General features: G+C 42.9%; 1 protein-coding gene across 3 annotated transcripts; it reads left to right on the top strand.

The window, feature by feature from the left end:
- Window positions 1-122: 122 nt before the first annotated feature.
- rtn1a (reticulon 1a) lies at window positions 123-27,769 on the top strand. Of its 3 annotated transcripts, XM_034222044.1 has the most exons (9): window positions 123-628; window positions 9,997-10,701; window positions 16,562-17,218; window positions 24,737-24,944; window positions 25,475-25,613; window positions 25,762-25,831; window positions 26,127-26,173; window positions 26,266-26,324; window positions 26,923-27,769. In XM_034222044.1, exons 1-9 carry the CDS (start codon window positions 403-405, stop codon window positions 26,963-26,965), a joined length of 2,154 nt encoding a protein of 717 aa, XP_034077935.1. In that variant the 5' UTR covers window positions 123-402; the 3' UTR covers window positions 26,966-27,769. The 3 variants fall into 3 exon arrangements, with proteins under 3 accessions (XP_034077935.1, XP_034077936.1, XP_034077937.1); XM_034222045.1 differs by lacking the exons at window positions 123-628; window positions 9,997-10,701; window positions 16,562-17,218 and adding an exon at window positions 19,324-19,755 and having other exon boundaries at window positions 26,923-27,155; XM_034222046.1 differs by lacking the exons at window positions 123-628; window positions 9,997-10,701; window positions 16,562-17,218 and adding an exon at window positions 22,827-22,956 and having other exon boundaries at window positions 26,923-27,155.
- The last annotated feature ends 214 nt before the right edge of the window (window positions 27,770-27,983 follow it).

Genomic DNA, 27,983 nt, shown 5'->3' with positions numbered 1-27,983 from the left:
CGTCAATGTCAAACACTTGACACAGACGGAAAACATATACCGAAAATGCCCTTTTTCATATTTGACTCTGTCCCAAATAAAGTGCCAACCCTGAAGCCTAGCGGACACCATGACGTCACCGTTGGATCAGTGAACTAAAACAATCACCCTCGCTCCTCTCCTCTTTGCTCCCCGACCGACCGCACCGTCTCCTCTGTGGCGTATACAAACACTTTAAGCAGGCTCTCTCAGTTGACAGACTCCAGCCAGCTAAGAGCTGCATTTTTAACTGTGTCTCCGTCAGCCATTCTAGCGCAGAGGGACACCGCCGCTCATTTACAGGAACAGCCGGTAGAGACGGAGAAGAAGAAGAAGCAGCTTTGTAGCTAGTATATATTTTGTCCAATAACAGGAAGAAAAAGCATGTCTGCTCAGCCCGATGAGGAGCTAGGCTCAGATGGGAGGTGGTTTGGAGATGACTATGAGAGGAATGGCCTCTTTGGAAACACACCGACCCGGTTCGACGACCTACGTGACGAATTCAAGCCGAGAGGCGGCGAGGTGGCGGACGACCTGGATCAACAATTTCATCCTTTCCACCAGGACGAGGGGAAAAGGCCTCCCGTTGCTATGGAAACTGCCTCTACAGGTAAAGCAAACTGTTATTGTCGTTAAGTATCAATACTAAGTGACTAATAGTAGCCTATTTCAGCCCCGTTATGTTTAATTTCGCAAGCTTTTAGCTAACAAAACCCCGGTATATAGGGTGTAAATAGACATGCAGCCGAGTCCATTTGTCACAGACCGAGCGTTACGACAGAAGGCCTGTCTATCGGCCGAGTTAAAACTTCTGGGCTTGAAAACACAAAAGATACAAGCGACATAGATAGGGTGATTGTTGTGAAGCAGTTGTCACGGCAGTGATGGTGAAGGGAATGATATAGGACGTCTTCAAAACTATTCAGATAGCCATGAGACCTAATGAATTTTTCCTGTTGTTTCCCCCAATAGTACACACAGTTCTCTGGTTGGTGAGTCTGTAGGGAGGATTCAGATGGGATGCAACATGCATTAACAAATAGCCTGTTGAACTTTAAGGCCTATGGATGTTCACTGTGTACCAGTTCCCACATGTAGGCCTGTATAATAATAGACTTGCATTCTTGATAGTGTTGGGGTAGAGGGATGATACATATAAAAAGCATCCTAGCTGTATTAACAAGTTACCTGCATGGTGACAGGATTCATACATTCCTGTTTTGTTATTGTTGATGGTATACCTATATTATTGGATGCTGAAGGTAGTGTATTTTGTGGAAACATCATGCAGACCTAAGTCCGTCATTCTCCTCACAGCTTGGCTAATGTTGCTATTTTTAATCCTGAAGGAACAGGACTCACTATTCGCTTGGCTCGCAAAACTAGAGCCCTGTACTTTCATTCACGAATTCACTGAAAAATTCATGAGATGATGTTTAAAAAAAAGAAAAGCTGCCTAGTTTCCTCTTTTTGCTGCTCAGACGTTCTCATGTATCTGGCGTGCTGGTCCGCAAAAGAAAAAAAAATACATGTTTTTTTTTTATAAATCCGTTAAGTACAAGAGCATTTTTGAATGCATGATTTTAATCCTTTGAAGCACAGTATTTAGCGTGGAAGTATAATCTAAATATGTAGATTTAAAAGTGTTGAAAAAAGGCATTGCAAACATAACTTTGAAAAGCTAAATGCTATCCACTTCAAGCACAATGTGTTAAATACAGTATGTGAGCAAATGAACTGCTTAGTCAATGCTTTGCTATGCTTTCTAGAAAAGAAAACAATGCACATGCTCTACTTTTACAACAGTGTACCAGACAAGGTCCAGCTTGTGTAGGTACAAACACAGAATATGTTTTGATTTCCACAAATGGAAAGAAAAGCTGTCTTGTATTAGTCGGACTCCAGCTGAACTGTCTCCATACCAGTGAAATAATTTCCTGTGTCACTTGAGTTCTTGGTGAGAACAGTGCAGATCTCATCACATCTAGCAGGGCAGACAGTTCCTCTACCAGATATGTGAGAGTCTATTCTGATCTTTGTCAAAGACACTCACTCCCTCTATAACAAACTTTCCTTCTCTGCTGTGCTTCTATCTAGATAATTGCATAATACTATTTTAAGTTTAAGAAACGTAAATAAATATATCTATTTTCACTGAAGGCAGTAAAAAGTGCTAACTGTGAAATAGTATCCCTTCGAGATGTCTAGAATTGCATCTCTATGTAATTGACCAATGCCTGTCCTGAATCATGTTCACAACAGTAATCTACCCGCAGGACGTGGATCATGCTGATTTCAGCTGTATTCAATTACCACAGGACAGAACCTTAGCCTTGGACAACACAGTGCAATGGACTCACAGTTTCCAATCCTGTGAAGGTTTTAAGAGGCATTCGAAATACATTTGTGGCAGATATTGCTGCATCATGATGAGGTCTAAGTGTATTGTTAAAATCCCTTATTCTTATTGCCTCCCCTGCTGTCTGGCATAGAAGAAAACAACTAAGTGGATATTATGAAAACAGTGAAACCTCATTTTAAAATTCCTTTTTCTTTCTCCAACAAGGTTTTCCAGTCCATTGTCACTGTCACTTCATCACTTCCTGACAGGGCAACAGTCATAATAAACCTACTCCCGTAATCCAGTGCCTGAAAGGTGTCCTGGACTTCTCATTTTCAGCGTATCATCATCGACAAGGATGAGACCGCATATGTCTGGCTGGGCCTTTTCCATATCTGTCAGATAGAGAAAGCACTTAGTGGACTCCGCTGGACTGCATAAACCAGCGCTGTGCATTTCGGCCTTAACTTCTTTTCCCAGGGGGCCAAGCAGTGCTAGGTCTTTTCAGACTAGATGATAAAGATGCAAGATAATACAGGGATAGAGGAGGAGGGGTGGGGGGGGCAGCCTAATGGAAAGAGAGGCGAGGCAATGATAAATGGATGGACTCTAAGGGAAAAAACAGGAAATGCAAAGAACCGTCTTTAATAAATCTTTGATCACGTATGATCTGCCTCTGACAAACGCTCTGTGATGTCAGCTCCCAGGTGTGAGTCAGTGTCTCTGCATGTAAGCTATTTAAATGTGTTGTCCAGCACCTTACATAATTAAATAAGGCTTAAAGGTTATACAGCGTGTCTGCTTTCCAGAATGATTTAGAGAGCTCATCCCATGTGTTACCTGCCAGGTTTCCAATCTCTTTTATCTTCATCTGTCTCCAGAAGCAATTAGCTAATGCTGAGTTATAAAAGGACAGATAAAGGAATGACAGACCAGGCCCAAAACTCTCCACTGCAGGGGACAATAAAGCATTAGTGCTTTCATTATATCAATAAATCATACATTATGATGTCTTTTGATCCCCTGTGTTTACCCTGAAAACAATTCAAAGCCGGTATGTGAAATATGAGGCTATGTTTACGATCGTACTGCCCCAGTCCAGATGTCTAGCCTGTGCCCGGAGTAATCCCTGAGCGGAGTATTGCAAAACGGGATTAGATCAGTGTCGATGCTTTTAAAAAGGGTAGTCCATTTATATTTTTTGTGTTTTATATTGAAGCCTGTGTATCGTGCCTTCCAGTGTCGTTACTCTTTAACAGTGTTGGGACTAACACACTACAAAGTAACGCGTTATTTTTGGCAGTAACTAGTACTCTAACGCATTACTTTTTTAATTCAGTAACTCCGTTACCGTTACTACATGGTGCGTTACTCCGTTCGTTTTTTTATATAGTCAACAGCCAGGCGAACAGAGATGAGTACAGTACTTGAGTAAATGTACTTAGATACTTCCTGTGTCACATGCGGAGACGCGCTGCGGGCGTGTTTGTGTTGTTTACTAACAAGACTATCATGGCGGCGGCGGAGCTCAAGTCTAGTTTCTCCACCTGGAGATATTCTCACTATTTCACTTTTGTCGAGCACAAAGAAAAGAACGTTTTAGTTAAATGTAAGTTGTGTCTTGGCGGGTCAAAGATCCTATCTACTGCCCAAACCAGTAATTCAAATCTCTTAAAACATCTGCAAAAACAACATGCTGGGACGAAGCTAGTAGCTAAGACCACAGAGACTCAGCCAACGCCACTCCACCTCCACCTAAGCAACAGCGGCTGGATTTTAACCGAGGGACTGCTAGCCAGGGAAAAGTCGATAGAGCCAGTGCACGGTATGTTGTAACAGTGTTTCTCAAACTTTTTCATACCAAGGACCACTTAACCAATAAAAAAACACTCGAGGACCACCTAACTCCAAAAATATCCAAAAACACATCGTTTTTTACAAATCGCCTGAAAATGTGTGATGAAGGTGTTTATCTGGGCTATATAATGCAATTGAAAGTGAAACTTAAGCTTGCTCCATTGCGGAGATATTCCCGCGAGAGTGCGAAAAACTTAAATTACTTAATTAATTTCAAATGTGAAATGTTACCAATATACTCACGGACCACTAGGGGGCGCTCACGGACCACCAGTGGTCCGCGGACCACACTTTGAGAAGCACTGTAACACATGCAGGCTATTGCTACAGTGGAGTCACCCGCTTTCAGGGAGCGAGTTAGCATGATAGCATGTCCGGGCGGCATATGGGACGGAAAACTTTTTCCAACTACCTGGAGAAAGAATATACAAAAATGGAAAGCCAGCTAATATCGATGCAATCCAGATTGCATATAAGGCATGTCAAGTTGATCAACAGATTGTATTATTCTCCAATGCAATAACAGTACTGAAAGGAAGGCTATAAGGGCATTAATGGGAGCCATATTTGTAAGTAACTAAGACGTTACTTTTCACAGTAACGCATTACTTTTGAAATGAAGTAACTAGTAATGGTAACTAGTTACTGGTTTTCAGTAACTAGCACAACACTGCTCTTTAATGCCAAATTCTGTCTGCATCTAGAAAGTAAAATGCCGATCCAAAGTCACACTGAATTGACAGCTTTTACCCCAAGCAGACAGCATGCGGACAGTCTGGATCCTCCCACATCCTCTCCATTCATCCTTAAAGCTCTATCCAAGCAAGGGAAATACGATCAATACAGTGAAAGACAGGTACTGTACGTACCAACGCTTCAGTGTCTGAATGGGGGCAGATTAGCTTTAATTTAAACTGCCTGCACATTGATTTATCTTCAGCAAAAGCTGCTGGAACAACATTTGTCCTGTGTGGCCTTAAAATGATTTTTTAGGAGTAGTGGATACAGTGACGTTGCTTACAGTAATTGTAGGTCCTCATTGTCTTGGATCAATGCAGCTCAGGGCTGTTAAGTCCCTCACCACAGCTGTTCTCCTATCGACCCCTGCTAGTAGTTTTGTTGCACCTCCTCTCTTAGTATAGACTGTTTTTGTGCTCTCCATTATCTTCTTCTTTAAAGAGGGATAGTAAGTGTCTAGTATTCATGCATGCCTGCAGCCAAGGATATTCTAATCAATACATTACAAACATAAACGTAATAACCAAAGCTTTTAAAGCTGGAGACCATCACCCGTTCGAAGTGGTGTTTCAGGCAAACTAAGTAAGGGAATTGATATAGGAATCTTATATTATACAACTCTTACAGAACACAATATGGACTTCAAAGTACTTTCAAACCACATATTTATAGGAACATGTCGGAATGAATTGTAACAAATGGGGCACCCCATGTATCAAGGGCGAGTCCTTACCGCAGCGGCTCGGGTTTGATTCCATTCTGTGCCTTTTGCATGTCATCCCGTCACTCTTTCTCCCCTGCCTGACCTGTCTCTCTCCAGACTGTCACTGTCCAATAAAACAAAAATGCCCAAAATATTTCTACAAAAAATAACAGGAGAATGAACATTTTTACTTTTGGTCAAGCCTGTATTCTGTGCTAATACTGGGTGTTTTTTGTGTTTTCTTTTCTCCCCTGGAAGGCTTCCTCCAAGGTATATTTACGCCTTATTGAAACGTCAATGTACATTATCTACAAAGCCATTTCTGTTATTACCATTCCGAACACAGTACGGCACAGTTTCCAATAAACAGGGCAAGGCAAGTTTATTTATATAGCACTTTTCAACACAAGGCAATTCAAAGTGCAATGTATACCTAAAATAATAATGCTGAGCATATGAATTACCATTAAAGAAACAGACGGCTTTGAAAGAAGAGCACAGTAGGCGTGTTGATGGATTGATTTCCACAAGGTCATGGAGAGAAAGAGAACTCCTGAAAGATAACACCACAGTGGAGAGGGTCAGGGACAGAGTGGCTGAATCGTTACAGAGCAGTACATTAACAGATATTTCAAAGTTAAGTTGAGCTCGTGATGAAATGAATGACGGACCAAAACAGTTCCTTGAGAAGTCAGCAGCTACCCACTCAATGGAAATTAGCCTTGGGGTTTTATTGTGTTATCCCAACTGTTCCTTCAATGTAAGCACTCTGGCTGTGCTGGTGCTTATTTTAATTGGGCGAACTAAATATGTTCTCTGTCCTTGCACTTGTCTCCTCCTGACTCTCAAATGAGAGGATACACTGCTGTTATTTGCCAAATATAACTATTTTTGGGATATTTGGAAAAGCAAAACATTAGTAGACATCATGTTTTTATGTGTCTAGTTTTGATGGCCATGTTATAAAGACTAAAGGATTATGGTTGAGTTGAAACAATCATGGATAAATTAAACAACAATGAGAATAAACCCTATCGAGACTAGCACATTTTCTTTAACATCCCTTTCTGTTCATATTGGTTTATTCATTTTATTCTACATTGCATAACTGCAGTGGATCAGTGAGGGTCTTCAAGGGAGTAAACCCTGCCGCACACTGAGCCCCACATGCAGCTCAGTAAACCCTTCATTTCAAAGTGCTAATGTATTCATTTTGTAACCCTGGCTCTTTTGCTATTGTCTTTGCTCACATGTTTCTGTCTGTAGCCTGATAATTAGGAGCCTATGCCTTGTCGTAGAACAGATTGTCAGGCTGCATTAGTTTTGGGGCTGCACAGAGGACAACAAAAGGACTGCCCCTTCGCAGCACATCCACCAGGACTTATTTATTCAACTGCACCATCCTTTCAGTGACATGATTATGTTTTGTGGCTACAGTGTGAGTTGAGAATTCCTCTGTTGTCATGTCCAATCCCATCTGAGTGCAGCAGACCATTTGTTTCAGCCTTCTGGGTATTTTCATAGAGTCTGGGTGCCATAGGCCATATCAGCAGATTCAAAACGCCCTCAATCTCTGCACACCAACTTCAGCAAGTCGCTGCCCAGAACGGCTGCCCTCGAGCCCCGGCCTCTTTATGTTACAGATGCCTTACGCAACCGCTGATGACTTTATCTGTTGGTACGTTGAATAGGTTGATATAAAGGGAGGGGGTGTGTGGCCTTGCTGGCTATTCACAGCTGTTTGTAGTGGCCTGAGTGCTTCCCACAACAGTTGGTATTTTTACTTTGAATAAGTGACAGTGAATGTAAGATTATGATGGTGTTGCCAGGGTGATGGCTGATGGGACCTATACGATGATAGTACACTAAGAGGATTAACATTGCTTCCAACAGCAGTACATCAAGGGCGTTCGTGTCCCTGAACTGAACTTGGCCCCACAGATGTCTCCGTCCATACTGCAAACAGCTGGGATGTTAACCTACAAGACATTTAAGTCTATTAGATACAAAATAATCTGAAGCTCAAGAGCCTGCTTTGCTTTTCCTCCAAGTCAAGTCAGCCCTCCCCCTGAGTCCCAGCATGGGTGTGTAGTGTTTACGCCATTGTACTGCGGTATGATGTATTGTTAATGACTGTGGCAGCAGCAGAAGGAAGGACAGCAGAAGGAAAGGGTGGTGGGGCTTTTTAGAGGAAGTGAAGGAAGGGAAGGGACGTCCTGACCTGTTGGGTCTTCTGTCAGTCAATCAGAGCTAACCCTGAGGCTGATTTTTTTTTTTTAATCGTCCCCCCCATCCAGCCCAGCAGCTGGACTCAGCCTATATATAGCACCACCGCTGCCCTGAGAAAGAAGGACTAGAGAGGAGGAGCTCCGTACGTGTTAGTAGTGCTGCGTACCGGTACGCCGAACCGGTACTGGACTTGTAAAAAGTTTCGGTTCAAGTCCGGTTAAAACCGGAACGTCGGGAACTGGTACTTGGACTCGCAAAAAAAACTAGCACTTACGTATATTCTGGTGTCTGTGGTTATTTAAACATTCCCTGATAAACGTTATTCAGCGTCAATAAATGAGTTCTAATCCCAGTGTGCTCAGTGTACAACATCACATGTCATTTCACCTTCGATTCACGGTTTGAAAACGTAGCATTTCGCCACATGCTAATGCTAACCGGAAGTGAAGAATTTTCAGAATACAAGTATTAAGTTAATAGTGTGAACTTCCGTTTTTTTCAGAATAAAACTGATTTAAATTAAATAGTGTATTTAATTCAAAATTACGCTATATCAACATTGATTTTAATTTCTAACAGTATGTATGTACATCACTATGTATGTATATGTACTGTATAATGTACACATGTAGAGTTGTAGAAAATACATGGTGTACAGACAGTACAGTACACTCTGACTGTACAGTCACTACAGTGTGTATACTGTACAGTAGGTGTGTAACAGTGTAATGCGTATAGTCTACTCTCCACTCTACCTTTCAGCAACGTTTTAGGGATTTAGGCTCAGTCAGCTCAGGGACTGTTTGGTTACTTTAGTTTGCTAAATGAAAGACATGTTTGAACTTTGTAGTAGTTCACTGTAGTTGCTGTCATAAGTTATTTGTAGACTAAGTGGCAAAAAGTGTTTTTTTTACATTTGTATTTTGTAGAGAAATGTAGACACAAGTTGGAAGGGAGCACAATAAACCTGACGAGTTTGAATTTGAGTTGATTATGAGTTAATTTTCAATTGATAATTAGCTCACAATAAGTTCACTTTAGTTACTCACACAACTTGACACAAGCCATGGGTTCAGGTCCGGACTTATAAGTCCGGACCTGAACCTGAACCTCTGGACTTGAGTCCGGACCTGAACCTGAATGTGAGTCCAGGTACGCAGCACTACGTGTTAGTATAAACTCTGACTAGTACACAGCACAGCAAAAACGTAAGCATCAGATGGGTGGTGCTGTACTTCATAGTTTGTGTTTATTATTGTGTACTTATGTATAAACATGAGACAGTGTGTATTTGTTAGTGGAGTTGAATTACTTAAAGACATGAAGCCAAACATCTGAATACTTGACCTCGACTTATTTAGAACAACATTCCTATCAAGTCCGCCTCTTCCTGTTTTGCAAGTCATATGTAATCTGAGCATCCTTTACGCCTCCCTGCAGAACTGTAACAAATTATTCAGTGAGAGGTTGAGCGATATTTTACAGCAGAGCACTTACAAATTCAGAGCTAACAACTGCCGGTTTTGAATCCTTACTTCAGGTTTAAACACAATTAGCACTATTGTTGCATCACAGTAATTGTATTTATTAGAGTGTTGCATACTGTATTCAGCCAGCTGTGTTTTAGAATATCTATTTTATACATTCATCATGGAAGAGATTTGTCCACATAGAGTAGCCTAAGCCATTTACACTTTAAAGAGGCTAGCCTGCACGTGCAGTAGTTTGTTAATATAGTATGTGTCTGTTTGTTTTTGTTACCCTGCATCTCCCCAGACAAATGAGTGTAAGGGAATACAGAGCAGAGATGAGACTACAGAAAACTCTTTGCCTGCAGGACTTAGAACAGACTCTGGTTGTGGCACTGTGTTTTTTTGGGGTCTGAACAATCCCCCTTTGTCCCACACTGGGTACAAGAACCCTCTGTTACTGCTGCCTCACTGATCTTCACAGATCCCCCCCCCACAGCCCCTCTCCCTGGCAGCAGTGTATGTGAAGCATAGACTTCTTCAACTGGATGATTTCATTTGATCGTGTAACTGTTGTTCTTCCTTATCAGTTCCCTGTGTGTAACCTCACTGATTTGATATGTTCCTGTTGTTCTCTGTAGATGACCCCATGACTGGCCTGTTCAGGAAGCCTATGAATGATGACGGTGATGTCTACACTTCCCTGACGTCAAATCAGAGTCGAGAAGCCTCCTACCTGTCTGATGACCTAAAGCCCACCAAGCCCTCCCCCGGCTCCTCTGACCTGGACCCCTTCTCCAGCGACAGCTACAGCTTCAGCTCCAACACCAAGATGACCTCCAGCCTGGCTGATGACATGCCAAAGTCTATGTTCGGCTCTGATAAGACGGAGTCCTACAACTACATGGACATCACCCACGGAGATGAACGCCGCGACCAGCAAAGCCTGGTGGACACGGGCTCATCTGGTCGCGACTCATTGGTCAGCTACATGGATAAAAACCTTGGAAGAGATGAAGATGACGGGGAAGAAGAGGAGAACCTAGGGTCAGCACTGGGCTCCCAGTCTTTCCCCTACGTCGAGGAGCCATCTGATGAGGAGCTGTCAGACTACCGCTCCTACCGAAACCTTGGTGGCACTCCGCAGACGGCCAGCCCGGTGAAGATCACGCTGACCGAGTCCCAGCCCCCAACCGCCAAGGCAGAGCCGCAGCAGAAAGCCCCCCTGGTCAGCGCGTCTGAGCGTGAAAACGTCCTCAGTGTGGGCTTACAGGGGGTTCCCACTGTGACGCTGTCTGAGCCCGAGGATGACAGCCCTGCTTCCACTCCCAATGCCTCACCAACACGTAGGCACAGCATACACACAAACACCTGTCACATAGAAGTTGGTGAGGTAGATAAAGTACCCCATAATTGTTTATGTAATTTAAGTTTGCAGTACTAGTTTAAATAATAATTATTATTGATCTATGGAAAATCAATTAGGAAGCTGTTTATGGATAGAGTAATCAGATTCAAATGCATGTGTTTGTCTAATTAAGTGAATTAAAAACCTTATAAATCAAGAAACTATTTCATTTAGATTAAATTGATGCCATTTTTAAGATGAATAGAATCAGTTCTACTTTACAACTTTTCTCAAATGGTCTAAGTAGCCAAATAGTAAGGCAAGGCAAGGCAAGGCTAGTTTATTTATATAGCACTTTTCAACACAAGGCAATTCAAAGTGCTTTACAAAAAATGAAAGACATTAAGAAAAAGGCATTTAAAATCAGTCATTAAAAAGAAAAGCTAATAAAATAAACATTAAAAGAAAAAATACATGGATAAAAGTTTCAGTGCAGTCTAAGATATTAATAGTTCAATTAAACATTAAAAGAAAAAGTACATGGATAAAAGTTACAGTGCAGTCTAAGATATGAATAGTTCAATTAAAAGCAGCGACAAAAAGAAAAGTCTTCTGCCTGGATTTAAAAGTAGTCAGAGTTGTAGCGGACCTGCAGGTTTCTGGGAGTTTGTTCCAGATATTTGGAGCATAATAACTGAACGCTGCTTTACCATGTTTAGTTCTGACTCTGGGGACAGAAAGCTGACCAGTCCCTGAAGACCTGAGAGATCTGGATGGTTCATAATTTAGCAGGAGGTCAGAAATGTATTTTGGGCCTAAACCATTCAGTGCTTTATAAACCAGCAGCAGTATTTTGAAATCTATTCTTTGACACACAGGAAGCCAGTGTAAAGACTTCAGAACAGGAGTGATGTGATCCACTTTCTTAGTGTTAGTGAGGACTCGAGCAGCGGCGTTCTGAATCAGCTGCAGCTTCCTAATAGATTTTTTAGTGAGACCTGTAAGACACCATTACAGTAGTCCAGTCTACTGAAGATAAAAGCATGGACAAGTTTTTCCAAATCCTGCTGTGACATTAGTCTTTTAATCCTAGATATATTCTTTAGGTGATAGTAGGCTGATTTAGTAACTGTTTTAATGTGACTGTTGAAACTCAGGTCAGAGTCCATGACTACACCTAGATTTCTGACTTTATCTGTTGTTTTGAACATTGCAGACTGAAGCTCAGCGCTAACTTTTATACGTTCTGACTTGGCTCCAAAAACCATTACCTCAGTTTTATCTTTGTTTAATTGGAGAAAGTTCTGATACATCCAGTCATTGATTTGTTCAATGCACTTACTCAGTGTTTGAATTGGAGCATAGTCTCCTGGTGAAATTGTTACGTAAATTTGTGTGTCATCTGCATAGCTATGGTAACTTATTTTGTTGTTTTTCATTATCTGAGCCAGTGGAAGCATGTAGATGTTAAAGAGAAGAGGCCCCAAGATGGAGCCTTGAGGAACCCCACATGTCATATTTGTCAACTCAGATGTGTATTTACCTATAGAAACAAAGTTGTTTCTGGATTCAAACCAATTTCAGAACTGTTTCCGAAAGTCCCACCCAGTTTTCCAGTCGGTCTAGTAATATGTTGTGGTCAACAGTGTCAAACGCAGCACTGAGATCTAATAATACGAACACTGAAGTTCTGCCACTGTCTGTGTTTAAGTGGATGTCTTTAAAGACCTTTACAAGAGCAGTCTCAGTGCTGTGGTTTGGACGAAAGCCTGACTGGAACACATCGAAACAGCCACTTAAATGCAAGAAATTACTCAACTGTTGAAAAACAACTTTTTCAATGATTTTACCTAGAAATGGGAGGTTTGATATGGGCCTGTAATTGTTCATTACTGAAGCATCTAGATTATTCTTTTTTAAGAGCGGTTTAATGACTGCAGTTTTCAGGGCCTGTTTGAAAAATATCTGAGTGAAGAGATTTGTTTACTATATGAAGTAGATCTGAGGCCATGCAAGGCAAAACATCTTTAAAAAATCCTGTTGGAATAATATCAAGGCAGCTAGGAGGAGGATTTCAGAAGTTGTATAATGTCCTCTAGGTTTTTATCATTAATCTGATGGAATTGTGTCATGGTGTTTGAATTGATGTTAAGTGGACACAGAGACAACACATTTGCTGTTCCTGATGCAGAGGCACTGACTGCTTGTCTGATTTTCTGAATTTTGTCAGTGAAGAAGGAGGCAAAATCATTGCACGCCCTGGTGGATAGAAATTCAGAGGCTACTGACACTGGGGGGTTAGTTAGTCTGTCGACGGTAGCAAACAAGGCACGTGCATTGTTTTTGTTTTTGGTAATGATGTCAGAGAAGAACGACTGTCGTACGTTTTTCAATTCCAAATTAGAAAGGCCAAGTCTCTCTTTATAGATTTCAAAGTGAACCTGGAGATTTGTTTTTCGCCACCTGCATTCAGCTTTTCGACATTCTCTTTTTTCTGTTTTCACGCTCATGGCCTTTCTCCATGGAGATATTTTCTTGCCAGACACTTCCTTTAACTTAGTTGGACTTGGAGCAATGGCATCTATAACATTTTTAATTTTTTAATTAAAATGATCTACTAGCTCATTTACTGAGATGTTGGCAGGGGCAAGTGTGGAATAAATATTCTGAGTAAACATTTCCCTAGTATTTTTAGTTAAATATTGCTTTGTGGTTACCTCTTTTTGAACATTTTTGTGAACAGAAATAGAGCTCTCAAAGAAAACACAGGAATGGTCAGAGAGTGCAACATCAGTCACCACAACCTTAGAGATATTCAGCCCCTTTGAGATAATTAAGTCCAGAGTGTGCCCCTTATTGTGCGTGGGCTCCGTCACATGCTGAGTCAGTCCATAGCTATCAAGAACACAAAACAGTTATTTTGCCCCTCTGTCCTGGGGGTTGTCAACATGGATGTTAAAATCACCAACAATGACTAGACGGTCAAAGTCAATACACACTATAGACAGCAGTTCAGTAAAGTCATCAAAAAAGCTTGCACAGTATTTGGGTGGTCTATAGATATTTAGGAACAGAGCTCGAGAGGAGCATTTCAGCCGAAGGGCCACATATTCAAAAGAATCAAAGTTTCCATAAGATGTCTTCCTGCATTGAAGGGAATCATTGAACAGAATAGCAACTCCACCCCCTTTCTTATGCATTCTTTCCTGACTCATAAAACTAAAGTTGGGAGGGGTTGATTCGATAAGAACAGCTGCACTGTTATTTTGTTCAATCCAAGTTTCTGTTAAAAAACATTAAATCGAGATTGTGCTCAGTGATAAAATCATTGATTAAAAATGTTTTTCCTGCCAAAGACCTGACATTTAATAAAGCTAGTTTAAGTTTGTTAGACACACTATCAGTCATGTTTTTTGTAACGAGCTGTGGCTGACATGGAATCACTGCTAAATTAGATAAACTCACACAAACGTTTGAGCGCTTCCTGTATCTAAGATGATTCACCGCTCTTAATCTATTACCCTATCAACACAGATATCGGCAAAGCTATAGGCAGGCAGGGCCACGGCATGTCCTGGAAAGAGTTGAGAGTGCCTTGAGCCTGGACCCAGCAAATATCAGTTTGCAGCGTTTAGTACACACACATCCTTATCAGGCTTCGGAGACTGCAGATGCCCTCTCGAATGGAGGGGAGGCGGCCGACGCAGGCACGGTGATGGAGACGTGGGAGATGGTGCGGGGGTAGAGGACATGCTGCCAGGGGGGGAGGTGGTTGACGTAGGCACGGTGATGAAGACGGGGGAGATGGTGCGCGTCTCTGCGGTGATTTTGGTGGGCGTCGTTGAGGAGCGGGGGTAAAGGACATGGTGCCAGCCCTGCGTATCGCCTTAGTTTGGTCTTTGAACTCCAGGAAGGAATCGGTGCCAACCCTCTGTATCTCCTTCATGTGTTCAACGATCCCCAGGAGGGTGGGCGAGGGTGAAAGGGTGAACAGAGTATCCTCAAAGGCGTTGACAGGGGGGGGGGGGGGGGTGACGGGCAGTGGAGACTCCTCCATGTGTCTCCCATAATCAGAACATTCCTCAGGCGGGTGCAGTGATAATTCTTCAGGGTTTTCTGAGCGATGTGTTGTGTCTTTCTCCTGTTTTGATTCCTCTTGCCGCTTGTCCTTGGCAGAGGGAACAGATTGATAACGCAGGCAGTTGAATATGTTAGAGATAAACAATTTCACTCCTGACTTGTTCAGGCAAACTCCATTTGCCTTGAAAAGATGTCTGCGGTCCCAGAAAAAGTTAAAATTGTCAATAAAATGGACAGAATGGTCAGTACAGGCCGTTGAAAGCCAGGTGTTCAGTGCAAACAATCTGCTGAATCTCTCCACTCCTCTTCTGACTGGCGGTAGAGGGCCACTGATGAACACCTCTGCATTTAGAGAGCTGGCAGTTTCCAACAAACATTTAAAGTCTTCTTTCAGCACTTCTGACTGTTGTTTCACAACATCATTTGTTCCAATGTACAGTACCACATTCTTCACAGTCGGATGTTCAGCCCCAATATGCAGGATCTTCTCAGCCAAGTCAGAGACCACATCCTTGGGAAAACAGAGTACTTTGGTGTTGTTCTTATTACACAGACCTTTTACATCTCTTACAGCAGAGTCATCCACAATCAGAGTTTCAGGCCCAGTCGTTAGCTTTCCCTCTAGCCTTTTACTTTTGGAGTAGCTATTGGTCCTTACCCTGCTGTGTGAGGAGGACAGGTTATCCAGGTCATCAGATCTCCGGTTCTCGGTCAGCAGAGCGTATCTGTTCTGGATTGGCACACTTGGTGGTTTAGGAGGATTTTTTGTAGTTCTCCCTTTAGCAGCTGTCCACTGCTGTTTCCTAGTATGAATAGGGGTTGAAGAGGCGCTCTTCCTGGGTGATAACAATGCAGGCCAGCCGGTCGCATCACAGATTTGAGAGCGCTGGGCTCTGCCTGTTATCCGTCCTCCCAAATCCCATGGAAATGATTTACTCTTAGGCTTTGCACCCAGAGAGTTCCAGGGAGGACTACCACTTGTAGATTTATTACCCGGTACACAGCCCTCCTGTTCCTTGGAATCCTTGTAGCTGCTAACTAGCTGTGAGTTAGCATACCCTTCTCCATTATTTTGCAACACTGGTAAAGTGGTGTCATTCCCATGACATAGTCCATTCACTTCCACGTTAACTTCCAACCGTTGCATTTTCATTTCCAACACAGCTATCTTCTGTATAAGTTTGTGGAAGTCATCTGTAGAGAACGGAGGCATTTTGCTACCAACTAGCTTAAGCTAAATAGCATGCAGTAGCCTACCAGGCTTTAGCTGTTGCTAGGCCACGCTACTGTAAGACTGAGGTCGTCGTAAAAATGTTGAAATATGGCTGAAACCCTCCGTCTATTGACGAAGATGAACTGTCCCAGTGATAAGTTAATGTCCAGGAGCTGCTGCTCGAAGTTTTCATAGAATAAGAATAGGAAAATCAGCATAAAAAGTAAGCAGAGGCAGGAGCAAGCAGAAAAGCATCTGCACTGAAAGAAAGATAAGACCTTTCTAAGTAGCAAAAGTAGCGTCATACATCCTGCAAACTGACTAAGTGTTGGCCGTTATACAACAACTATTTAAAGTTATTATTATTGGTCATCATAAGCTAACTTTGTGAGGTTGGAACAGGAACACTGAATTGAGAAAAGTAAACATTTGATTTGTGATAGGAAGATTGTGTTATTTCTTCTTAAAAGTTACACAGAGAATAGCTTGAAGTTGTATGCGTATGTCTGAATGTGTAATGTGAATGAAGATCTGAAAGTCCCCTCTGCATTTCCTTTTTGAACAGAGAAAGATTTTCCTTCCCATGACATGACTGCTTCCAAAAACAGCCCCAGCACTAAGGCCGGCAGCAGGGAGCACGATGGCAGCAGCGCAGAGTCTGGAGACTCAGAGATAGAGCTGGTGTCTGAGGAGCCTCCAAAGGCCGCTAGCAACCCATTTTCCCAGCCACCTAAAAGCAAGAGCCCTGTCAGCCAGCCTAACAACCCCTTCGACAATCCCCCGGTCGCTAAGGGTGCTTTCGGCCAAGCAGGCAACCACGCTCCACCCACTAGCTACAGCATTCTGAGGGAGGAGAGAGAGGCAGAGCTCGACAGTGATCTGTTCATTGAGTCTGCGTCTGAAGAGAGCCCGAAGAGAGAGCAGGGCTTCAGTGGCCCCAAACAGGGAGCCAGCCCCCCCTCCCCCCTGGTGCCACGTGCCGCCCCTCCCCGCAGTCCGGCTGAGGCTGTAGCTGTCGAGCCCCTGATCCCTGAAAAAGTGAAGACCCCAGTGAAAACAGAGGAGGATCGCCCCAGCAAGCCCAAGCCACCCACTGCTGCCGTGCCCCCAGAGGTGAGAACAGAGAAGCCCCCCCAGGACGACATGCACAGCGACCAGGGCAAAGGAGACCTGGGGAAGCCCGCCGCCTCACCCCCCCTGCAGGGCTTCAATAAACAAAAAGGTCAGTCGGAATTATCTTGATTTTCTAAAACACTTTTCACATATTGGTAATGCTTCTAAGTTGAAGAAAAAGGATTTTACAAAATGTGTCTGTAATCTTTTCATTGTTGCAGTGGTTTCACCTTGGCTTAAAATCTCCAGTATTGGCTTTCCAGAAATAGTGCTGTGGAACAGGTAGCGTTGCGTATGCTGATGTGCCTTCATGCTCAAATGGAACAGCAATCGCATGGCATTTAAACCTTTCCCATTATTTAAGGGGCTAAAAACAGTTTGAAAGCATATTTTCGAATCAAATTACTGACGCTGGTAGTGTTTGTTTACCTCCCGGTAGCTACCTGCATGGTGTGCATTGACCTTGTTTTGTTGACAGGGCTAAGAAGGTAAACAGCATTGCTCAGAGAGATGGGATGTTCCGGGGTTTCTGCTCCTGGGTGGGTGGGAACTGAATGTTGTACTTTCCTGAAGTCTGCTTCCACCTGGTGGTACATTTGAGAGAGAAATAAGCAGGGTGAGGATGCATTGAATCACATGTATCACAATGCATGACGACTGAAGCTCAACTGCCGACATATCTAACCCTTCAACATTATTCTGTGTTTTCATAAAAAAAACTCAAAGCATGATTAATCAAATTGCATATGTTGGAAAAAAACTGCGTTCTGCATCTTGACAGGTTCCTTACATAACACGTGGTCAGACAGGCTAGTCGTAGTCAGCTAGTCTATGCTGTGCACATTTTCATATTTTGACTAGTACTGTCTGTTGTCTCTGCCCTTGTAGACAGAGGGTTTACATAATACTATGATGTCAAAACTGGGGCGCACTCCTACTGAGGGGCTGCGGGGGCTTTTCTTGCATTTGACTTTGTTTTCGAGCTGAGAACATCTTAATGGATGTCGCTTGATTTTGGTTTCCTAAAACTAACATCTACTGATGCACCTTGGTCAAGGAGAATGTGATGATTGATTCAGTTAGACATTTAAAATGTAAATTATTTAGAGCTGGTGTGATTACATAAATAAAGAGGCATTCCTTGATTTGTTTACTCGGACTGTGAGAAGCTTCTGGAAACTGTAAAAAGCAGGTCACCTGTATTTTCTCCACCACTAGAGGGCGCACTGTGCCTTTGTTATAGATGCTACGTTGAAGCCCATCCAATAATTGTTTTTATCAGTCCGAGCTCTTCCATGCCAGTTACCATAGCAACAGTGATGGGAGAGCGTGTTCAGTCTGGTTCAGGGAAATCTTTTTTTCTGTCGTTCATCTTGGTTGCTTTTGGCATTGAAGTCTGTCATGGCTGCAGTGAGCAGAAGGTGTGAGGTGTGGCTGTCTGCCGGGGGCTGAGGGTGGGGGGGCTAGAGGACAGGATTATTGGCTTTGATTGGATTGAAAAATGACGTAAACTATAAAGGAATCGTTCTGCTCAGTGCTGACAAAACAGTGATTGTGCTGATTTTTTTTTGTATTTCTTTTTTTAAGCATCCTACACTGCCCGGTCTTTTTACAGATCAGTTTGAATAAAAAAACAGAACATCATAAATCACCAACACACCCTGAGAGTACTAAACCATGAACATTGTGCTGTAATGCACGGGGTCTCGATATGAATAATTAAAGTACAAGCACTTTGTCTCTTCAATTAACAGTGAGTCATAGTGGAAACAGCTATTTCAATCTTTGGCTACAACCTTAAACAGTATCCTGTGCAAAAACAAAGAACAACAAGGCTGGAAGTGTTCCATATCTTTCCTTAGCAACATGGCCGCAAGTCTGGCTATTTCCAACTGTGAAACATGACATTGGATTATTAGTTGTACAGAATGCGCTAACATGCCATATTCAAAGCCTATTTCCTTAATTGCAACATTAATAAATAAGGATCTATTATGAAAAAACCTAACAAGCTATTAGGGAAGCCACAGCGGCGTGCTTGAAGGTATATGACAAGTGTATGTGGGGTAACCCTCCCACTGCTTGTACCCCGCTATCACCAGTCTGTTGGATGCTGTTAGAGCTTTTATTGTGAAAGCTACTTTACCTTCCCTTTAAAGAACAAGAGCTTAGACTCCGACCATCACCACCCACCCTCTCACCCCCTGAGGCTCTTAATCATTGCATGGATGGTTTGCTGCAGCAGCGACTGTGGTGTGGTGTTTACAATTTGAACCCCCTCCCCCAGCACGCACGCACGCACATACACACATACGCACTTTCCCCGCTCCTTCTTTTCTAGCCAACGCTGCTCCACAGCATCAGTCTGTGAGCTCCGCGAGCCGGCTGCACCTTGGAAACCTTTCCTCCCTCCCTCCCTTCCTCCCTCTGTCATCTCAGCCTATCTCCAGCATCCTTTTTTTGCGACCATTCATGCCTTTCTGGGATGAGTGAGTGAGTCGGTGCTACTGAAGAGGGAGACAAAGAAGAACACGGAGACCATATAGAGAGAGAAAAAGAAAACAGGGACATAACTGATCACCAGCATGCAGGCCACTGCAGACGTAACGAAGAAGGAGAGCGCCTGGAGCGGCTGGAAGGGCCAGGGTACTGATGTGTTTACTGTGATTTACCCATGAGTCCGTCTGTGTTTGTGAGAGATCTCTGCATGTGTGTTAAATATTCATGACACTAGCAGTGTATTCTTGAACGTGTGTGTGCTTTGCATGTGTACATCATGTCATCTAAATGTGTATTTGGAAATGTAACATCAGGGTTATTATGCACCTCCACGAGGTCACGCCCTGATGACAAATTATTTTTTATTGCTGGATGTGTGTGAGACAATAAAAAAAAAAAGAAGGGTGGGACGAGAGACGCTGGTGGGTGTTTTGGAAAATAAGTGCATACCCACCAGTGTGCTTAGAACCATCTGTTTTGGGTGCATGTTAATATGGATGCCAGCGTTGTGCTGTGGACTAAGGCGTGTCATTGTCATCACCCTCCCGGCTCTGCACCCGCGCAGGGGAGCTGTTTTTTTATGACGTATGCTCTGTTTTTGTGTAGCGAGGCAGTCGGGGTATCAGGACGGCAGTGACAGATTGTCTCCATGGTAACCAGGGCACACCCATCCTGATTACATCAGCCCTATCTCCTCGGCTGCCATGGCACCTTGCAGAGTGGGCCGGAGGAGAGCATCCTCCTGTGTGTTTCCGTAGCATGGAGGGCTCGTAGAGGGGCCCTCGCAGAAAATGGCGTCCTTTCCGCCACACAGACTGTGGTTTATTATCTGCCATCTTTTTAGGTTTAGCTCAGCAGTACAAATGCAACACATTGGTCCGCTTATTGTCTCAACACAGGCCGCAACAGTCACTGATCGTGGATATACAGCTCTGTAAAAATAACCTTTCTGACAAACCTCTATTTGTCATTATTCTACTGAGTCATGCATTTTCCATTTGATTTGTCCGAGACTGGGTAACATGATCCTATCTGATGGGATCCGTACACAACATACAGACGCATCAAATCAAGCTGAGTCAGTAGCCACAGCAAAGGATAAGAATTGATTTATTTGCTGCAGTACAATGTTGCTTGAAGCTTAAGGCATTTTTATGTTTAGTCATTCTCATTGCACATGCACAGTACTGACTCACTGCCAACAAGCTAGCAGCTTCTCTCCTCAGGCTGAACTCATGCTACACAATCCACCACAAAAAAGTGGTTCTGTATTATCTAAGTAACACAAAGGGATTTTCTGGACCATGATATTATCATTATTTTCTTAAAAATATTTCTTAAACGATGATGCAGACAAGTTTAAAATGTAGAAACATTAAACAGGACTCAAGATGACACAGCAGTCCGGTTTCTGATGCCAAACCCGGACTGTGTGTGTCTCCTAATCAAGTGGCTACCTTTATCAAATACATATATATTCTTTAATATATGGAATAATGTGTTACAAAGCGACACAGATTACAAGATGAAGCATATATGTTTTACTTTATAAAAAAAATAAAGCAGCTACAGAACCAGTTTAACCATATTGTATGTTTTCGTTTCGTTAAGTACATATTTACTGGTGTCTTCAACTTTGTGTTTTGAGGAAGACTGAATTTAAATTTGACGTTCAAAAACAAAGTTTGATTGTTATCTGGCATAGTGCAGGACTTACTCACTGTTTGTGTTGTTTAAATGTATTCAAAAACGTTTCATGATATAGAGAGGTCTGAGAGAAGAATCGAACCTTGAAATCCATTCAGGGTAATGCTTAACATTTTTCAGAGTTTCTGTTAACTGTCCCCTTTGGTTGATTTCTGTTGGACAAGCTCTCTTTGTTGAGTTATCTCTGTCTACATTAGCTCTGGCAGATGTCTATGCATCAAATCAGAAATTCCTACAATAACAAAATCCTACTAACAAAACAAACAAAACATAATCGTCACGAGGCCTCCAAATCTAAACGTATAGTCCCTGAGTTACAGTTCCAAGTCTGAGAGCTGAATCTCATCTGTAGACAGCAGAAGGCTTTTTACGTGTTTCACTCTGACGGCTGGTTTGAGGCCACGAGGATGTCTTCAGTGATCTAATGAGGTCAGGCTAAACTAGTTTCACTACAGAAAAGAGGGAGGAGGAATCATATTATTGTCACTGACTCACTGCTGGTTATCATTTGCTCTGGTTTTTACTCGGTGTAGGCCAATGTGTTGAATACCAGAGTCAAATAAAGAAACAGAGCTTGTCATTTGTACTTCCTCTGTACTCTAGTTCAACATCCTAAGATTTAACTGTCACCCATGCAGTTCAGTTGTTGCTACTGTCAAAACTAAATGTTCTATATTTGGAGCATGCGTTAATATGAAGATCATCAATTTTCACACCAACTGTCATCTAATGTGAACCAGCTGCACTCATTAAAAGGCATTTTTATTCTCATCTTTTACTCTACTGAAATCTGTAAAGATTCAAGGTTGTAATGTGACTCAACCCTTTATAGACAGTCTTTCTTATTTTCTTGACACAGACTTGACAACTAACTGGCTTTGTGTTGAACCTGCCATTGTCCTTTTGTGCTGCACAATAAAGGGAGAGGCTGTGTTCCTGTGTCGGCCTGTAGACACATTATGTGCTGCTGATTCCCCAGACTCGGAGCAAATGAATTTTGCCTTGTTCCCGAAGGGAGGCTCTCTCCCTCCCTCCACTTGCAGCCCCCCCCCCCCCTTCCTGCCTCTCATCATCTCTCAGCGAGCGGTGGAGAGAAAATGGAGCACGGTAACTATGGTAACTGCATCAGGCAGGTGCTCAGCAGTTCCTCGCCACTGAAGCATTTTAATGGAAGAGTAAAATAATGATTACAGTCTGTGCGGGTGATTAGCACACAATGTGACTGTAATTGCCTCATCTTTAGCTACTGAAGGTCTAAAATGCTAATTAAAAAGGACTTTTTTCATTTTACATTTTGATTCACTGTCTTTTATTTTAGTCGCTGGCTGGCATTCTTTGTCAGCGGGGCTGCGCTTTAAAGCCTGAGCATAAAAGAGCTCAGAGAGAGAGACAGTGTTTGCATGTGTGTGTTAGTGTATGTGTGCAGGATTGCAATGTGATTCTTTGGCAACCGCACCCCATAGACGCCACCCCCCCCTCCTCAGTCCCCGTCCTCAGTCCCCCTGCGCAGGCCGATGCTGATTTGCTGGTGTGGCTGTGGCCCCTCCTCCCCTGTGCAGGGGGGACTCCTCCTCCACTGCTCTCCTTTTGTCCGTGGATAAAGCAGCTGCCTATTTCCCTGTTCAGCCATGGGAGCCGCAGGTCAGTACATGCTTCTACTGCACTAGATAAAGCTTTCTCAGTCTGCAGCACATCACCAGGCACCAACACCTGTCTCTGTAGCAGAGCCGTCTGATGTCGATGTGTCTGTGTGTTCTTACAGCTGCTGTGTGTGCTACCTGTGCCTGACTTTGTGTGTGTGTGTGTGTGTGTGTGTGTGTGTGTGTGTGTGTGTGTGTGTGTGTGTGTGTGTGTGTGTGTGTGTGTGTGTGTGTGTGTGTGTGTGTGTGTGTGTGTGTGTGTGTGTGAGCATTTGATCATCACATGGACATTTTGTCAGTGATGGCAGAAACAATGGCATCAGTGGGGAGTGGTGAATGTACAGCATAAGGATTTTTTGCTTCACGATTTCTGAATGAGTCTTTGATTTGATGGGGGGGCGGAGCAAGGGGTTGATAGGTACTGTAAGTCACTATTGTTTTCTTAAGACAACACAGATCATACGTGTTATTTTACAGTACAGGGAGGATAGTTTGTGGGCAGCAGAGATTTTCTTAGTCACAATGTCTGCTCTTCTGATACCCGGCTTTTAGCCTTTTTGGCATCCATAGATGCCTTTTAGTGGAGAGTAAAGATGGCGGTCATCACTATGCTGCTCACAGCTCCACGGCTAAAATTAGACAGACAGGCGGACAGCTCAGAGAGGAAGAGTATAACCCCAAGAGACCTCAGCTGCGAATCTCTATTCTTCATGAGCACACAAGTTTACATTAACATACCGCCTCTCCTCGCCTCCTTACACTACACAAAGGATTTCCAGGTGTTGGTAAAAACACATGAATGGTTAACTGATAGTGCTGTCATACACACAGAGGTAAAACCAGCAGCCGACAGTTCTCATGGAAACGGGCCCATGTTTCCAGCCGACACAGACGAATGCCAGAGGAGCACCGTGTCGGCTGTAATAGTACACTGGGCTAATCCTCAGTTATCACTTCACTCTCTCATCTCTGTTAGAGGCTTTGAATTACAGGCCCCGCCACCCAGAGAAAAAAGAAGATGTTAGAATATAAAGGAAAATGGTGCAGTAAGATGCGCGAGCGCCTGCGGCAGGCATGTTGTGTAGCTTAACTCTTTGTTCCTGTACAAGTGACACAGGATCATTTCACTGCATTACTGAGACACTGCATTGAAGCTTTGTCATCCTTCCTCACTGACCACAGAGCTGCAGGTCACATTGAACCGTTATCTGTAAACTGCTGATAGTGCTTCTATGTCTGAGACTGCCTTCACAGCGCTATTGGTCAATCATTAATTCTGCAGTATAGTAACCCTGGTGTAATAGTTTCTTCTTCCCGTTGCATAGATGTTTGTATATGTTTGAGACCAGACCAGATGCCACCGACCATAAGTACACGTCAGACGTAAATAAGAGGTCTTTCTTTTCCGGAGTGTTGCAGCGGAGGGAGGCACCACTTGCTCGACAAGGGAGAGTCAGCTATTATCTTCTTCAGAGGTCGCTCTATATATAGGAGTAAAGTAACTGAACCGACAAATTGTCACTTATCGCCACGTTCACAGCTCGATATAACCGAATGAAAAGCTAGGTTAGGAAGCTGGGTTAAATCAGGATCACGTGACAGCTGAGGATCTCTGAGGACATCAAGTTGTGAAGAGCTTCCAGATATTTGACCCAAATGTGTGGTGTGTAGTGCGCAGAATCCACTTAGGAACAGATACTTCTGTGGATAACCGGGCCTTCTTGTGGCAGGTCAGGTAACGCCTGGTCCTAACCCTGTTTCTCCTTCTTCTGTCCTTCCAGCGATTGACCTCCTCTACTGGAGGAATGTGAAGCAGTCGGGGGCCGTGTTCAGCAGCGTGCTCCTGCTCCTCTTCTCCCTGACCCAGTTCAGCATGGTCAGCGTCGGGGCGTACTTGGCCCTGGCAGCGCTCTCTGCCTCCATCAGCTTCAGGATCTACAAGTCTGTGCTGCAGGCTGTGCAGAAGACCGATGAGGGACATCCTTTCAAGTGAGTAGAGTAGGAGATTTTTGGATTTCATGAATGAGTCTATAGATTGTACTCACTGAAAGGCAGGGGCGGTTCTAGGGGGGGGCCAGTGCCCCCCTAACACTGACCCCCCTGTGGCCCCCCTAACAATTAATTTTTTTTTAAATGTATATTTTCTGGTACTCGGTTTGCCAAAAACCGCAGGATTTTGTTGCTGTAATGTGAGATTGTGCAGACACCCTTATGTAAAGTAGAGATGTAACTGTTCATTGCCTTTATTTTTATATAAATATGGTATTAGTGCAAACATTGCACTATAACTTAACAGTAATAACTATAAGATCTATCTGAAATAAATAAGTGTACTGAAACAAATACCAATAACTGTATTGCATTGTTTTCTTATGCACAATTACTTCATACTGTCTAGTTCTCTTTTTCGTCCTGCATTTATTGTGCCCCCCTCAGAAAATAACTGGCCCCCCAGTCAAATTGGTCTAGAACCGCCACTGCTGAAAGGTTTATATTCCCAACCCTGTATTTATTCCCAGATCCTACCTGGAGATGGAAATTGCTCTCTCCCAGGACCAGATTAGTAAATATGCTGACAAAATCCTGCTGTACTCCAACACCTGTATGAAGGAGCTCCGCAGGCTGTTCCTCGTACAAGACCTGATCGACTCCTTGAAGGTTTGCCTCAAACTTGCTAGTTTTCAAACTGCATCACAGTGTTACATCAGCTCTGCTACCCTTTGTTAATGCATTTCATGAAACAATCTGGTAGTTTATACGATTAGAAATGCAGTTTACAAAGAATAAATGTGGTATTTCATTTCAGTTTGCTGTTCTGATGTGGCTGCTGACCTACGTGGGCGCTCTCTTCAACGGCCTGACACTGCTCATCCTAGGTGAGATCACCTCGACACATACAATCATTCGTCTTTTAGCCTTTTGTTACGTTTAATAATCTTCAGAGCTATTTTGTATTATACTATATATGTCATTAGTGAGAAGTACAGCATGTCCTTATTACTATGCCAGATCACATGTACTTCATTGAACGTGTTTACTGCACTGCTGAACGTGCGCGTTATGTTTACTTTTCCAGTTTACATTAGATAAGTGTCAGGGTGTGTGCTGGAGGCCACCTTGCCCCACTGTAGGTCAGAATACTTTAACATTTCTCTCCCCATGCCTCTACAGCTGTGGTCTCCATGTTCACCATGCCTGTGGTCTATGAGAAGCATCAGGTAAGAATTTGAGCGTTATGATAACTGAAGTCAACCCTATTTAACAAAATGTTGTCCTGTATTTACACTCGTCCCTTTCCTTTTGTTTTCAGGCACAGATCGATCAGTATGTGGGATTAATACGGACCCAGGTCAACTCTGTGGTGGGAAAGTGAGTGTTTGCCATCAAGACATTTTCTTCACTTACGAGGCATAAGAAATCAATCAGAGCACCCTGTACACAAATAAAGTGAGACAAGTAATCGAATGTACCACTGACTTCCCTTTGTGACTTCACTCGCCTCCCCTCATTGGCCAGCAGATAAGAGTGCAGTAATCGGAAGCTGCCAGGTTTCCAATATTGCATTGATATTAAAAGTTATTTCATATTTTACAAATGTGGTGCTGCCCTACTTCACTCACTTCATGAATGAACAGTGTCCACTACGAAGTCTGTTTACGATAAATAAAAAAAGGCTACTGATGCTAAGGTTGTCATGGTGGATAAGGTGGTCAGTTCAATACAAAAACGGACTGGTTTATTATTTAACCGTGTTAACCAATTAACTTAAAATTAGCTTTTAAAGGGTTAACAGATGCCAAAATGTCTGCCTGTAGTTTTTCAATGTTCCCATTTTAGTCAAACTTGACACCCAGTTCCATGGACTACCATAAAGAGTACAAAAGCAGCAGGCAGTATAATAATAAACGTAATCTAGAATAAACACCTTGTTAGACATGTGGCATTAATGCTTGTTTTCTTTGTGTAGGATCCAAGCGAAGATCCCCGGGGCCAAGAGGAAGGAGGAGTAGAAGCGTCTGTCTCACCACGAAGCTGACAGTCAGCTCGGAGTCAGGCAGCTCAGTCACTGTTGAAGAGCCTGGTCGTCATCTGTGGGGCATAGTGCTACGTCATCTTGGTGTTCTCTAAAAGCATCCACTGGAGAAACCGTCACCGTCTATAGCAGTCTTAACACTAACACAGTCACACGTACATATCCTGTTTCTAGGTAGACAAGTACACAACTCGAAAACAAAAAAAGAAACTGACTTTTTTTGTGTTGCTTATTATTAAAGTGCATGAAGTCGAGCCTTGGGTAAATAATATTTGATATCTTTTGTGCAGTTTTTAAAATCACGCTACATTTTTGCTTTGCAGTGCCTACCGCAAACTGTATGGTCTGGCACAAAATAAGCTAAATGCCCACAGACGTGCTCTGATGCCAATGTTAAAAACGGCTTCATGTTTCTGAGTTAGCAGACAGGGCTTCTCAGTATATGTCCATATATATATAAATAGCAAAAATGATTTCCTTTGGTGTTTCCAAGCACAACATAATTTAACAATATGCGTCTTAGATGTGGTAATCGTAGGGTTTTTGCTTTTGTATAACCATAAGGAACAACACACTCATGTTTAAGGTACTGTTGTACAACTACCATGAAGACGAGGAGTATCTGGTGATATTTAGCTTGTTTGAATAACTGTCCAACTTTGTACTATGTTCGACTATACTCTGTAGTTCTTTAGACCCTGGACTCTTTAACTATTTGCACTTACACTATGTATTTAATTACAAGAATAAGAAAAATAAATGTACCTTGATGTAAAACATCTCCTGGCTACTTTACTGATGAGTTCACATTCATTAGAGGCCTTCAAGGGGGTGAAGATGAGTTTGTGTGTGAAATTATGGCTAAGTTGGATGTGATAACACTTTGGATGGATAGGAGACCTGGAATGAGTTAAAAATACCAGCCAATGAAATCTGGCGCAGACACTAGTTCACCTCGTAGGAGTTTAGTGTGTGTGTGTGTATATATTTAACTT

This window comes from Gymnodraco acuticeps, unplaced genomic scaffold (assembly GCF_902827175.1).
Source record: "Gymnodraco acuticeps unplaced genomic scaffold, fGymAcu1.1, whole genome shotgun sequence".
NCBI lineage: Eukaryota > Metazoa > Chordata > Actinopteri > Perciformes > Bathydraconidae > Gymnodraco > Gymnodraco acuticeps.
This window is presented reverse-complemented; position numbering and strand designations above follow the sequence as displayed.